Source organism: Poecile atricapillus, chromosome 4, assembly GCF_030490865.1.
Source record: "Poecile atricapillus isolate bPoeAtr1 chromosome 4, bPoeAtr1.hap1, whole genome shotgun sequence".
Lineage (NCBI taxonomy): Eukaryota > Metazoa > Chordata > Aves > Passeriformes > Paridae > Poecile > Poecile atricapillus.
Genome location: NC_081252.1, coordinates 18,973,407 through 18,983,978, shown reverse-complemented (window position 1 = coordinate 18,983,978; position 10,572 = coordinate 18,973,407). Strand labels below are relative to the sequence as shown.

At 58.6% G+C, this 10,572-nt stretch overlaps 1 protein-coding gene across 1 annotated transcript; it reads left to right on the top strand.

Annotated features, from left to right (window-relative positions):
• Positions 1 to 262: 262 nt before the first annotated feature.
• On the top strand, positions 263 to 1,968 carry POU4F2 (POU class 4 homeobox 2). The gene is made up of 2 exons (XM_058838459.1): positions 263 to 572; positions 1,027 to 1,968. Exons 1-2 carry the CDS (start codon positions 267 to 269, stop codon positions 1,966 to 1,968), a joined length of 1,248 nt encoding a protein of 415 aa, XP_058694442.1. The 5' UTR covers positions 263 to 266.
• Positions 1,969 to 10,572: the final 8,604 nt, after the last annotated feature.

Below are 10,572 nucleotides of genomic sequence, written 5' to 3'. Positions count from 1 at the left end.
GCATCCCGCGCATCCCCCGCGCATCCCCCGCGCATCCCCCGCGCATCCCCGGCTCGCCGGAGCCGCCTCTCCCTCTCGTCCCCGGCGGGGCTCGGGCAGCCGGCTGGGGGGCGAGTGGGATTTTTTTTTTTTTTTTTTAATTTTTCGGGGGTGGGGGCGCGGGGTTCTTGTGGCTTTTCCGGGGGGTTCGGGCCCCCGGCCCCGCGCCCCTGCCCTCCTCCGGCGGCCGGCTGCGGGCGGGCCGGGCCGCGGCGGCGGCGAGCACCATGATGATGTCTCTGAGCAGCAAGCAGCCTTTCGGCCTCTCCCACGGCGGCGGCAGCGGCGGCGGCCTCCACGAAACCAAGTACTCGGCCCTGCACACCGCCTCTCCCTGTCCCTCCGCCGGCGCCGCCGCCCCCGCCGCCAGCTCCCCCAGCAGCACCGGCACCGGCGGCTCCGCCGGACGCGGCTCCGGCTCCGGCTCCGGCCCCGGCGGCAGCGGCGGCTCCGGCTCCAGCTCGGGCTCCGGCCCCGGCGGCAGCGGCGGCGGCGCGGAGGCGATGCGGCGGGCCTGTCTGCCCGCCCCTCCGGTAGGTGCCCGCCGCCCGCCGCCCCGCTTTAAGGGGAGCCCCTCGGCGGCCCCCCGGATCCGCCTGATAATTTTTTCATGGCCGTGCAGCAAATCACCCGGCGCCGCCGGGCGCTCGCCCAACTTATGCATGCGGCGGCTCTTGCCGCTCGTATTAATTTTTATGACCTGGGATGCTGCGTGCGGCTGGTGCGTGTGTCCGTCCGTCCGTCCGTCCGCCCGCCCGCCCGCCCGCCGCGGCTCCTCTGTGCGAGCGGCTGCGCGCCTCGCCCGTTCCCTCGCCCCGCTCGCTCCCTCTTCTCCTCTCCTCTCCTCCCCCCCCCACCACCCCACCCCCCTCCCTTCTCCAGGATTTCTCTTTTAACATGCTGGGAAGGTTTTAGTGGCACGGCGGAGTGCGCGGGGAGGCGAATTCCCTGCTGAGCGTTATGTGTGCCTTCTATTTGCAATTGCAGAGCAATATATTCGGCGGTCTGGACGAGAGCCTGCTGGCCCGCGCCGAAGCCCTGGCAGCGGTGGACATCGTCTCCCCGAGCAAGAGCCACCACCACCACCCGCCGCACCACAGCCCCTTCAAGCCGGACGCCACGTACCACACCATGAACACCATCCCCTGCACCTCGGCCGCCTCCTCCTCCTCCGTGCCCATCTCCCACCCGTCCGCCCTGTCGGGCACCCACCACCACCATCACCACCACCACCACCACCACCACCAGCCCCACCAGGCGCTGGAGGGGGAACTCTTGGAGCACCTGACGCCGGGGCTGGCGCTGGGGGCCATGGCGGCCCCCGACGGCGCCGTGGTCTCCACGCCGGGCCACGCTCCGCACATGGCCGGCATGAACCCCATGCACCCGGCGGCGCTGGGCATGGCCCACGCCCACGGGCTGCCGGCCCACATGGGCTGCATGAGCGACGTGGACGCCGACCCCCGCGACTTGGAGGCCTTTGCCGAGCGCTTCAAGCAGCGCCGCATCAAGCTGGGGGTGACCCAGGCCGACGTGGGCTCGGCGCTGGCCAACCTGAAGATCCCGGGGGTGGGCTCCCTCAGCCAGAGCACCATCTGCCGCTTCGAGTCCCTCACCCTCTCCCACAACAACATGATCGCCCTCAAACCCATCCTGCAGGCGTGGTTGGAGGAGGCCGAGAAGTCCCACCGCGAGAAACTGGCCAAGCCCGAGCTCTTCAGCGGCGCGGAGAAGAAGCGCAAGCGGACCTCCATCGCCGCCCCCGAGAAGCGCTCGCTGGAGGCCTATTTCGCCCTGCAGCCCCGGCCCTCCTCCGAGAAGATCGCCGCCATCGCCGAGAAGCTGGACCTCAAGAAGAACGTGGTCCGCGTCTGGTTCTGCAACCAGCGCCAGAAGCAGAAGCGCATGAAGTACTCGGCGGGCATCTGAGCCGGCCGCGGAGCAGCACCGACAGCATCAGCGCCACCGTCACCGACAGAAAATTCGATAAACAACGAGAACAACAAAAAGGAAAGGAGGAAAACAACCCCAAACAACCCCAGCCCACCCCGCCGCCCGCCCAGCGCCCAACTTTCGGGGGGAACTTCCCCGCGGAGCCGCGCCAGGACCCGCCCCGGCAAGTACCGCTGGTTTTTATTCCTAACAGACCTCGCCCGGGTGGCAGCGGGGTGGCCACGATGCCATGGCTTTCTCGGGACCCAAACTTGAATCTAGAGTTGAGGCTTCGCACCGCGAGAGACGTCTCAAAAGTATTTTGATTTAAATAATAATAATAATAATAATAATAAAAATAATAATGATAATAATGATTAAAAAAAAACAGATGGCAGGTTTTTCTGCATTTACACTGCGTATTATAAATATATAAATATATATATATTTTTACTGTGGTTATTATCCTTTTCCTTCTCTGAAGTTATAACGCTTAGGGAAAGAGCTGATCCTGCTGTGTTCACTGGTCTTCAAAAGCTATTATTAGATTACTGCCAAACAACCCCTTGTAAATTATTAATTTATCTCTCTAGCAACTTCATTTTGTGCTCATTCTAATTAATTACACCTCTTTAATCTAAGTCTTGATAAAAGTAAAAAAAAAAATTGTTAGTGAGAATCAAATATTTTGTGTTGGTAGGATTTATGAACGTGAGCTTTTCTTCTTCTGAATGTCCCTTTTGGCCATCTGTAAATTGTCACCTGAACCTAAGGTATTTCTCTGGCGAGTATTCTTATTCGTACGGCGTCGGCACCCTATAGTAGATGTCCTACATTATTTGTGTAGCCTGATTCACTGTCCGAGGTATTTGTTTACCGCGTTACATATTTAATGGGGATTCCCACATTGTCCCCACCACACGCTGCTCCCGAAGTGAGAAAGGACGTGGCCGCGTAGGGGGGGGGGTGGGGGGTGGTGGGATTGTCGCTTCGGGTTTCTTGCCAGCACAATATCCGTCTTTCTCGATTTCAAAGGTCTATCGCGACGGTATTCAGCCTGGGCTCGGTTATTTATTTATCTATCTATCTATCCGATTGGTTGTTTATTTATTTATTTATTTATTTGGTTATTTATTACCTTTAATCGCAATGCTTTTCCACGGAGGAATGTCCCTTTTTGGAAGTCTGTTTGTAGAAAAGCCAAATTAAAATTTGTAGGGAAGGGGAGCGAGCGAGGGAGGCTGCACTGCTTGTAAATTCACAACCGGTTTGGTACATTTCTTTTTGGAACAACAATAAACTGAGGGTACTCGGTTGGGTACCTGTATGTATTGTAAATATTTCATTGGCGTTGACGCACATATAGATATATTCTTACAGATTTCGCTGTATCGCTGTTCTATCCGAGACTGTTTGAAGTCTTAAGTTCTGTACATGACCCGATTTCGTTGGGTTTTGTTTGGTTTGGTTTGGTTTTTTTTATATTTTGTTGTTTTTGTTTTGTTAATAGGAGATTTATTTATTCTAGTAATGTACTAAGTTATTTTTAAATGTTGTTAAATCGTCTTTCATTAAAAAAAAAAGAAAACAGGATTTTTACGTTTTATTGGCAAAGCGCGTTTGCTGCTTCTTGTTTTTCCACCGCAGCCCCTGCCCGAGCTCCGCGCCGCCTCCGGGCAGGGGGGAGCGGCCCCGCTCGGGGAGCGGCCGGGGCAGCGCCGGGGCAGCGGCGGCAGCACCAGGGACAGCTCCGCTCCCGCGGCTCGGGTGTGCCCGGGGCGGGGGGACATGGGGCCGTGCGGTGTCCCCCCTCCCGCAGCCGCTCTGTGCCCCCCCGGCGAGGGGGAGCCCAGGGTGCCCCGCAGGCTAAGGTGCGAAAATAACCCCCAAATTTGAAGAGGGAGAAGTAATTTCCCCGCGCGTCGCTCACAAAAGCCGGGAAAAAAACCCCGACGGCGGCGGGCGAAGGGGGGAGGGAGATCATACACGAACCGCGATTAAATATTCATATTTCCGCCCAGCCACCAGCTCCAGCTGCAGCTTCAAAGCCGCCCGGGCACGCCGAGGGTGCCGGCGGCTCCGCGGGCGCGGAGGCAGGGCCTGGTGTCCCGAGGTCCGGCGGGCACAGGCGCCCTGTCCTCGCCGGTGTCCGCACCCCGCCCTCCCCCCCCTGTCGCTGCCGTGACCGCGGTGGCCCCGCGGGCGGCACGGCTCAGCCCCGCGGGCGCGCAGGGTGGGTTGCCTGCTCTTCCACCCGCGGCCGGGGCTCGCAGCTTTTTGGGAGGGGGCGGCGCTGTCCCGCGCAGCCTGCGCGCCCCGCCGGGACCCCCCAAGCGGGAAGTGCCTCCCTGCCCCCTCCCCCGTGGGCTGGGCTGCCGCGCAACCTCCGCGGGCGGGGGGCTCGTTCTAAAAGGTGAGGTAGGGCAGGAGGGAGCAGGGAAGCGGCCGTCAGGGGGCCGGGGTTCGGCAGCCCGGCGGGGGCAGGGCCCGGGCGGCCCCCGAAAGCGGCAGAGCCCCCCCAGACCTTGAGCAGGCGAAGGCAGCGAGCAGCGAACAGCCCCTGAACCGCCGCTGCGCCCTCTTAAATGAGCCATTCACTTAAAGGCTATTACGGGTGAATTAATAAATTACACAGCGAATTATTAAATCCAGATAATTACAAGGAATAAGTAAGTAATCATTAGTTATCTCAGCTAATTACTGTGGGTCAGAGCGAGCGAGAATGTGAAATCCTCCTCGGGAATTGAAATTAACTTTGCACTGTGAGTCTCTCTGCTTGACATCCCCAGTCTGTAGGCACATGGCAGCTCCCCTGTGAGCTGGGCTTTCTATTTAACTTTGAGAGAATGGAAATAAAATTAAGTGGCGATGTGATAATAGGAAGCTGCTTAGAAAGCAAACGCGGTGGGTTTTATTTTTTACCTTTTACTGCCTGGAGAAAGATCGCTCTCTAGTTTGCCAAATTAAAAACCTGGGGCAATTAGCCGACTTCTCCCAGTACATGCCGGTCCTGCACTTGCAGATGATTAACAAACGAAAAGGCACGGAAGAGCCGGGGGGCTGAAGGGTGTGTGGGGGTGCAGAGGTGCCCGGGATCCGGGAGAACCGGGCCGGGCGCCAGGGCAGCCCCTCCGCTGCCCGGGCCGAGCAGGGCTGAAGCACCAGCGCGCTTTGTTTTGGGAGACAATAAGCTGACGAGCTCTAATGAGGGTCCTCGTCTCTTCCGTTGATCTTTCGCCAGATCCTCCAGGAGCCCCCCTTCTCCCCCAACACCCATCGACAACATCACTTCCCGGCTTTCCTTCACGTGCGTCTTTTGTAAACAGCAGATCTATAGGCGGAGATGCTCACGCTGCTCTCGCCGGGCTTCGCCCGCATTAAAACAACAACAACAAAAACAATTGCTGTGCGTGCACGGCGAGGAAAAATATCTCGGCTTCTTTGCCTTTATCAATTGCAATTAGGTGGACAGTCTTCCCCCACTTTCCTTGCTCCAGTCTGGGATGATAATTAAAATTTAATGAAGCCTGGGAGTAGCAGAGCTCTGTCTGGGGACTGTGGAATAGAATATTTTAACTGTACATTTACACCAAGTGTCTGGCTTCAAAGACGTGACTGCTTTTAATCTCGAATTAGAAAACCACAGACCTGAAATTAAATATTAGCCACCCTCGGCTCCCCTTCCTTCCCGCCACACTGTCACGCCTGTGTTTGCCAGCCTTGGCCCACTATACGCACACATCCGCGTCTCGGGTCTCCAATTACCCTCGCGTTAATAATAAATGGCTTTGCCGGGGTGCGGGTTTTCCCCTTTCTTTTTTTTTTTTTTTTTTTTTTTTTTTTTTTTTTTTTTTTTTAATAGGGTTAATGCAATATTAATTGCTCGTAGCTGCTATAAGATTGCGCCGCGTTTTTTCAGGAACAAATCGATGGATCGGGGCGGCGAGCGCGGATCAGGAGGCGCAGCCCCGGGGCCGCCCGGGTGAGTACGGCCTCCAGCGGGGCCCTCCGCGCCCGCGCAGCTCCCGCGCTCCTTCCCGGCCCGGCCCGGCCCTCCTGAGGATGCGGGTGGGTCGTCCTTTTCCCTCCCCAAATCCTCTCTCGGGGGAAACCCCAGCAGTGCCCACTCCCGGACCAGCCCGGCTGGTTTGTGATCCCGGCGCGGTGACGGGAGTGGGGAGAATGGGAGGACAGCGTTCCCCTCCCTCCTTTATGGTTGTTGATATTTTGGCAGGTGAGACCCCCGAGCCCGTCCGGAGGAGGGAGCCCGGCTGCCAGGAGGGGAACCTGCCCTGCGGCTGCGGCTCAACGCGCCCCGCAAAGGTAAAGAGGGAACTTGGAGGGAAGACGACGACACCGCACAAGTCAGAGGGGCGGGGGGTGGGGGATAGAAAAACAATCATAGCCCACCAGCCAAAAAAATCCCCAGGTTTCCCCAGACAGCCGGGACCCCCTTCCCAGGGCGGCGGAGTTGCTGACCTGCTGACACGGCTCCTCCGTGCCGGAGCATCCCGGAGCCCGGGCAGGGCCGGGGGTGAGCGGGCAGGAGCCGCGGCCTCTGCGCGGGGTGGGTCACGCCTTCCCTGGCCCGGGGCCGGGCCCTCAGCTAGCACTTGTTGAGGAAAAAAAAAAAAAAAAAAGAAAAAAATTAAAAGCGAGAAATAGAAAGAAACCAACCAAAACGAACAAACCAACCAAAATCCTCCCCCAAAACTGGCCACGAACCCCGAACGAAATCAACAGAGGGAAAAAAGAGACGCTCGCAGGGCTCCGGACGGCAGCTGGGACATCCCGGGAGCGTGTGTGGGTGTGCGGGGTGCGGCTCCGCAGACAGGCCCCCGCCCCTGCCCAGCCCTCCGCGGGGAGCAGCGCTGCCCGGCCGGGTTGGTCCAGGCGCTGGGCTCTGCTCCCCGCAGCGGCACAGCCGGCCCCTGCCCCCGCCACCAGCCCCAGTGGGACCAGCATTCGCCCTCCTCCTCCTCCTCCCCCGGCTCCGGGAAGCGGGGCGGCCCCGGGGCATGCGGAGCGGTGCCGCGGTGGCGGGGGGCGGTGCGGGCGCGGAGTTTGAGCGGCGGCGGGGCCGGGGGCTGCGCGCCCCGTCGGGCTGAGGCATCGCTCGTCGGAGCGGCGGGGCTGGGCTGGGCTCGCCTCCCCGTTTATACAGAACAGAATCATTTACATAAAGTCCTTAAGGCAAATAACTGTTGGGGCTCTAATTTATATCTGATCGAAAATTAGCCGTCATTATGCGCTCCATTAGCAGCGTCTTTAATGTGCTTCTAAGCACCATTTGTCAAGCGGCTTGTTAATATCCTTCAAGTCTTTAAAGTTGAGAGCTCATTAAAGAGTGCGCTCTGTTATTGATGTAATTTAGATGAGTTTGGAGGAGCGAGTGAGCCGCGGACAACCTGGATGAGCGGGGCGAGGCTGGGGCTGCCCCCGGGGCCGGGGGAGCAGCAGCCCTGGCTCGGTGGCCCCTCACGGTCGCCCCTCACGGCGGCGCCGGGCCCGGCCCGGGGCCCGCTCCGTGGCGGGGCCGGGGGAGCCTCTCTGGGCCGAGGCGGAGCAAACCCCGTTAATGATGTGCAGACGTGACTCCATCGGAAGAGCATAAAGGCCAATAAATTACCTCCGCTGCTTATCTGAAAATCCATCTATCCTGTCGCCTTTTTTCTCTTTCCCCTCCGCTGGAGGAGATCGCGTTTGTGCAACCCGCTGAAGCCGCCCCTCGAGGGCGGGCTGTGGGGCAGCGCCCTCCGGCCCCCCCGGGGCCCGGCTCGGCGCCTCCCCGCCCCAAATCCAGCCGAAACCAGGTGTTTGTAGGGGCAGGCTCGGCTGAGCTCTGTGTCCCCCCCTCCCCCGGGCAGTGCGGGGGCTGGCGGAGAGGGTCCTCCCCTGCGCGGCCGTCCCCGGGCTTCCCCCGGGCAAAAGCAATAAAGCGGGTAATTAGACTGCTAAAGACGGATGTAAATAACGGGGAGGAGGCGGCGGTGACAGGCGTGCGACGAGGCCGCTGCCCCCCGGGGATGAGGAAAGGAGCCTCGCAGTGCCCGCCCCGAGGCTCTGTGAGGGGTGCCCGCTGCCCCGGCGGCCGGAGGGCACCGGCAATTCAGGGGGGACTCACCACCCATCAGAGAGTCCCCTCGGCCCCCGGAACCCCCAGGGCGTGCAGGACAAGAGCCAGGGCAGGGGGGCTGCGATGGGGCGACTGCTGCAGGTATCAGCAGCCTTTCAAACCCCGCTGCAGCCCGGCAAGGTCCCCGCAGGGCCTCCAAGTGACCTTTCACACAGGCTTCTGTCAAAGGGGTGTCTTCTTCACCCCACCGTCACAGGGACACCGGGACACCCTCGGTATTTTTCCTACAAGTGTGATGTGTAAGCAGCCACGTGTCTGACCCAGCCCTGCTGAGCTCTGGGGCAGTGAGCCCAGGGGTGCTCCCCATCAGAGCAGGGTGGGGCACATACAGCTCTGGCCCTCACATGACAGATGGCTGCTCCTGACCAGCTGGACACATCATCTGCACCTTGCCTACTCTAGCATGAGGTGTCCTAGTCCTAGAGCCTGAAGATCACCTGTCTCAGAGCCACCACTTTTATATTGGTCCCCAAAGCTCTTCCAGAGCTCTTCCTAAAGGGCAGAGGAAGAGAAAAATACCCTCAAGGCAGTGAGCAAAAGCACCACCGTGGGTGGGCAAAAGCATGAGGCACAAAGAGCCAGCAGGCAGCCTGGTGATGAGCTGTCCTTGCAGGTGTGCCCTTAGCGATTGTCACCAGGAGCACACAGGAGCTGCAGCACAGTGGCACATTGCCCTGAGCTCGCTGGCCTCTGCTTTGTCCGTCTGCGTGTGGCATTTGGAGACAGATTCCCCTCAGGGTGTGTGTGGGCACACGTGGGTGGCCTGCTGGATTTGAGGAAGGCTCGTTGTGTGATGGGAAGCCCTTTCTTATCCATCTTTTCACTCACTCATAGCTCTTCCCTTGCCTGTGGCTCCACATTATTTTGGAGGGAAAACCATGGAAGTAGGCAGGATAAACTTTGAGAATGCACATTTTTTAGGGAGGACAATTACAGGGAGATACCTTTGTCTGTATTGAACAAAGCTGTTCCAAACCAGGATGTCAAACATAGACTTGCCCGTGCCAGATGGGGAGGGAAACCCATGGATGAGTCTCACGTTACGACCATGCCAACACTTCATAGCAGCAGTGGCTGCAGCTTTTATGAAAGTATAAAGCAGTTCAGTTTCTTGCCATATTTTCTGGGCAGAACTTGTGGATGTGCAGCAGCAAATGAACAATGTCCTATTCTCACCCTGGACACCCTTGTGGCGGGGCTTCTGGCAGTGACACGAGTGGCAATGCCCACTGGGCAGCAGCAGGGAGCCCCCCGGGCCAAAGAAGGGTGTGATGAGCAGGGCTTGTGCAAACCTCGGCATAATAAAAGCCCCCACCCCACAGGTACACACAAACATACAGACACAGAAGATGTTATGTAAAAACAGCCAAAAGGTGTCACCTTGTGAAATATGTTTTACATCCTGAGTTGGAAAATTTCTTTCCTCATTGCTCTTTCTTTTTGAGATACCAGTTCTTTAAGAATAGTCTTAAAATGCAGTGTCTTTAAAAGTGACAGTGAATGGACACATCTGGTGCTTGATACCTTCATAAATTTCTACTGCAAAAAGTGTCTCACCACCTCCTCAGTGAAGATGAGGGCATGGGATCCTCAGAGGCCACCCAGTTCAGCACCGCTGGAGCCTGGGACAGCACCACAGGTCAGCACCTCCTGGCTGTGCCTGCACAGGGAATGCAGCAGGACAGGGCACCAGGCTGCCCACAGACAGCTCTGCCTCCCCTGTGCTGGCTGGAGCCAATGAACACCTTCCCAAGCAATGCCTGGCCATGGGCTGGGGTCAGTGTCTGCTCCAAGCAGGCTGCTCAGTGGTGCTGTTTTGGGGGAGGCAGGGGGATGGAGGAAGGGAATTTGCCATCAGGCAGTGCTGCTTGGCCCCAGGCTGGAGAATGGCTCACAGCTGGTTCTGCAGACTGCCAGGGGCGCAGCTGCCAGAGACCACCCACCACTCACTTAAGGCTTTCTCTCTTCTGTAAAGTCTCTTCCCTGCTGGGGAGGTCGGGCTGTGTTTGGCCTGGACATGAAGACCAGAGCCTCTTCCCACACCCAACCAAGCTGCTTTGTCTTTTCCTGACGCAGGCAACAGCACGTCCAACCTGTGGAACAGTCTGGATTAGAGCCAGACAGCTGATGGGCTCCTGCCCCCACTCACGTTTGCCAGGCAAAGGCACCACGACTCGGTGAGGTTCTGACCTCTCCAAAGACCCTACTGCCTGTCCTTTGGATGATCCCAGAGCAGCCCCCAGAGCATCCCAGTGTGCTGATGAACAGGGACAGGTCAGGCATGGGATAGAGCCACGGGGCTGCTCTCCCAGGCAGCCCATGGGATGGAGCACAAGGCAGTCCTGGGAAGGTGGGGAGAGGATTTTCCTTCTTTTAGACAGCTGTTAAAATGTTTTCATTTAATCAGCCGCAGCACGCACGGCTCAGTTAAACAGCTGGCACCCAGGCTGATGCGCGGGGATGTG

Excerpts from the sequence above, each read along its gene's own strand:
- POU4F2 (XM_058838459.1), top strand. The coding sequence starts at position 267 with ATGATGATGTCTCTGAGCAGCAAGCAGCCTTTCGGCCTCTCCCACGGC. Across the intron at positions 573-1,026 it reads CCTGTCTGCCCGCCCCTCCG|AGCAATATATTCGGCGGTCT; the intron begins GTAGGTGCCCGC and ends TTGCAATTGCAG.